The sequence below is a fragment of the Marmota marmota genome, unplaced genomic scaffold, assembly GCF_001458135.2.
Source record: "Marmota marmota marmota unplaced genomic scaffold, marMar, whole genome shotgun sequence".
In the NCBI taxonomy this organism is placed as follows: Eukaryota; Metazoa; Chordata; class Mammalia; order Rodentia; family Sciuridae; genus Marmota; species Marmota marmota.
In genome coordinates this window covers 1,215,558-1,219,251 of record NW_025999894.1, presented here as the reverse complement: position 1 = coordinate 1,219,251, position 3,694 = coordinate 1,215,558, and the positions used below count along the sequence as shown (strand labels likewise).

Below are 3,694 nucleotides of genomic sequence, written 5' to 3'. Positions count from 1 at the left end.
CGGGGAAGGGGGGGAGCTGAAGGAGGGGCCGACCTCTGGCTGGCTCTCTCGGCAAACCCCCCTCAGTTCCAGTCCAGCCCTTCTCTCGGCGTGCGCCACCGGACAGAGCGAGCGGATTCGTGGAGCACCTATGAAACGTCGTGGTCCTAGTTTGCATTATTCATCAGGAGTGGATACTGGTTTCCAAGTACTCCCAAGGCTTTGGCTCATTCAAGTTTCACCACCTCTCCTTGATCGCTCCCATTTTGCAGATGAGAAAAACTGAGATGCGGGGAGCAGTTAAAGTAATAGGAGGTAATGTTTCCAGGGAATGACTAAGGGAGAAGATGTCAGCCAGCCTCCCAGAGCTGTTAGTTCTATTATGGGAGATGAGTGAACGCTGACTCTCTGCCAGGTCCTGAGCTAGGCATTCTTTTCTTGGTTATGGGTTGGAGGAAATGAAGGGTCAGACGCACCGAGTAATTTTGTGCAGGGTCATTCTGCTAGGGAAGGGGGGGGGGCATCTGTCACTCCAGGCCCTCCACTGTCCAGTCTCTTGGCCAAGAGAACCTGGAGACTCGCTTGTGAAAGGCACAGGCAGAAGGGTGTGTAGGATTCAGAGGGAAGGGGGAAATGTACCCTGTAGGAGAATTAGATTGGCTTCCAGGAGCATCAGGGTGGATTGAAGCAGATAGTGAGAGGCTCCCTGGAGCCGGTGGTGAAGACAGGGAAAGAAGGAGCAGAGAAAGAAGTCTAAAGGATTTGAGGAAGGTGGATCACCCAGGGCTTTGGATTCCAGGCTCTGGCGTGTAAATGTCAGCCTGCTGGCAGAAGGGAGTCATCCTGAGTTTTTAAACTGGGTGAGCTAACTCCGTCTTCACAGGGGAGGTGACATTGGAGCATGTGGCAGCAGCAGCGACAGCAGCTGTTGCTTAGGAGATGGGAAGGCTGTAGGAGAAGAAGTAGCAAGTACTTCCAGGGCTGTGTACTTTTCCACTGATCCTCTGGTGACTATCCCAGGGAGGTGGATTTTCACTTTGAGTAAGAAATGCTTTTCTACAAAGGGGATCAGAGAAAGGCAGATCAAAGTCCTCAGGCAGCCCAAGGGGGAATAGCCCAGCTCCACCCCTCAGCTCCAAGGCAGCATTGGGCAAGTCCTTTACCCTGCCTTGTGCCTCGGTGACCACATGTACAAAATTGACATGATTGTATGATGTTGCAAGCATGAAGTATATAATGCTTGTAAAATATTTCACATAATGTGGAGAAAAAAAACATTAATTGAATCTAGGCAAAGGGTGTTTATTTTCCTATTCTTGCAACTTCTGTTGGTTTTAATTTTTTTTTTTTTTTTTTTTTTTGCAAAATAAAAGAGACGAGGAAAATGGGCAAAGAAGACCTACAATTCTTGCCTTCCCAGAATACTAAGAAAGTGATACCAAGTGTGGCCTCTGGGGAGGGGAGCTGGGTGGTTGGGAGGTGACCTACTTTTAATTTTCATTGTAAGCCCTTTTGTTCCCTTTCGGATTTGGTATTATGTGCAAGTACAACTTCTTTTAAAATAAAAATTTTAAGGTCCGATCCTTGCCTCAGGGCCAACACAAAAGCCACCCTACTGAGAAAATGCTTGGTGTGTTCAGGTCAATGGACACACATCCAGTGCCCAAGGGCTAGGGGCTGGGGGTCTGCAGCTAGGGATATTAAAAAAAAAAAAAAAAAGAGTTTGATTCAGGAATCCAGAGACTGCCTGCCTGGAAGGAGCTCACTTTCAAGTAATTTAGACATTTGAAAACAAGAGGCACAGATGGCACTCCATGTAGAGAGTTGTGGGGGGCCAAGACCTAGGGGGTACCCAACACCATAAGTAGCTTCAGGGAGGGCTCCACACAGTTCATCTCTACACAGTTTGTCACTAGAGCTGCCTGGGGAGTGGAGACTACCAGGGCCAGCTGGGCCACATAGCTAGACCCTATCTCAAAAACAAACAAACAGAAAAACTAGACTAGTCTCCAAGGCACCAAAAGGATGGGACTGGCTCTCGGTTACTACTCCAATTCCTGGGCCTAGTTCAATGCCTGGTACACAATCAACATCCTGTGGTAAGCAAATGGATAAAAAAAAAACATACATTTCCACTTTGGATTGAAGTATCTCCCTGATCAGATTACAAAATCTCATGGACAGGGTCTGGATCCTGTAGCCTTGGGTTCCCTTTCCAGGGACCTAGAATAGTACTTTGCACCAGCTTTGATACCCAATGTTAATATTCATTAGTATTCTGTACATCTCAGTGTATAATATGTTTCTCCAAAAAGCAAATAGACAAGCGAAAAAGAAAAAGTTTCTCAGGTAAGTATTGCTCTGTGGTCCTGAATGCCACCCTGAAGCCTTTCAGGCATCCCATGAGGGAACAGAATTTACATACACACACACATGGAAGTAACCGCTATTTTGGTCTCATCACCATAAATTAGTCTTGTCTGTCCTTGAATCTACCCTGTGTCTGGCTTTTCTCACTCAACAGTGCATCTGTGAAATTCATCCATCCACGCTGACTCTGCAGGTATTGGCAGATCATCCTGTCTCATTGCTGCCCTTAATCCCATTGTGTGGATGTGCTACAGTGTATCTATGCTCTTGGGAATGGTCACTGGGGATGTTTCCAGTTGGGGGTCACCCCTGCAATACCATTCTTCACACCTGAGAGATGAGCTGTCTTCTCATATCTTCTCTGCTAGTAAATGATCATAAGATTCGCTGGGAAGAACATGTTAATACTTCAGATTACCAGGGCCTTCCCATGGAAGTAGTCTATATGTTGGAATGTAAGAATTTCTTTTTTTAAATAAGCATAGTGGGATTTTTTTTTTTTTTTTTTTTTTGGTACCAGGGATTGAACCCAGGGGGTACCACTAAGCCACATCCCCATTCCTTTATTTATTTATTTTGAGACAGTTTCTTGCTAAGTTGCTTAAGGCCTCACTAAGTTGCTGAGGCTGGCTTTGAACTCTCGGGCCTCCTGCCTCAGCCTCCTGAACCACTGAGATTACAGATGTGTGCCACTGCACCAGGCCATTTCTTATCTTTAGGTCAAGTTTTGGATACAGTGGACGGAGCTATGGTTCTCAAGTCCTGGGGACAGGCGTTAAAAATTCCTACTCCAAGGTGTTCACCACTACTAGTATGTTAATAGGCCCTCAGGAAATTTTAAAGCACACACTTATTCGTGCACACACACTTACTCGTGCACACACACATGGTAGGTAGACCAAGAGTCACCCTAGTAGTCACTGCCCTAGGAAACCACCCTCACCCCTACCAAGCATGGTGGCTAAACCCCTGTTTTATTGTCTTTCATGCTTCTGTGATGCGAAGTTCTGCTGTTCTTACCTGGGGGTCCCTCAGGCAAGTTCCATGGGAAGATAGCTGGGGCTGGATCATCTTGAGGCTGGTAGCTGACTGAGCCCTGCCCTTTCCGCACAATCTCAAAGAGTCTCTCCTTCCCTGTGGACTCCCCTTCTGCTCTACGCATCTCAAGGGGTCCCCAAAAGGGCTCCAGGAAGCAGATGCTACCAGTCCTTTTAAAGGCAAGGTCTGAGACTCCACCACATTCCATCAGTCAGTACAAGGCACAAGGCCACCCTGGGCTCAAGGTGGAAGGGCTGACAGGTGTGAATCCCCAGAGATGTGGGTCACTGGGGCCAGAAATAGTAAC

At 47.1% G+C, this 3,694-nt stretch overlaps 1 protein-coding gene across 13 annotated transcripts in view; it reads right to left on the bottom strand.

Moving 5' to 3' along the window:
- Positions 1-3,435, bottom strand: part of LOC107157149 (myosin phosphatase Rho interacting protein) — a 145,176-nt gene extending 141,741 nt beyond the window's left edge. For all 13 annotated transcript variants that reach the window (XM_048795925.1, XM_048795913.1, XM_048795921.1 and 10 more), the window contains exon 1: positions 3,370-3,435. In XM_048795925.1, coding sequence (XP_048651882.1) covers positions 3,370-3,420 — 51 coding nt within the window. In that variant the 5' untranslated portion in view covers positions 3,421-3,435. The remainder of the gene's footprint in view (positions 1-3,369) is intronic.
- Positions 3,436-3,694: the final 259 nt, after the last annotated feature.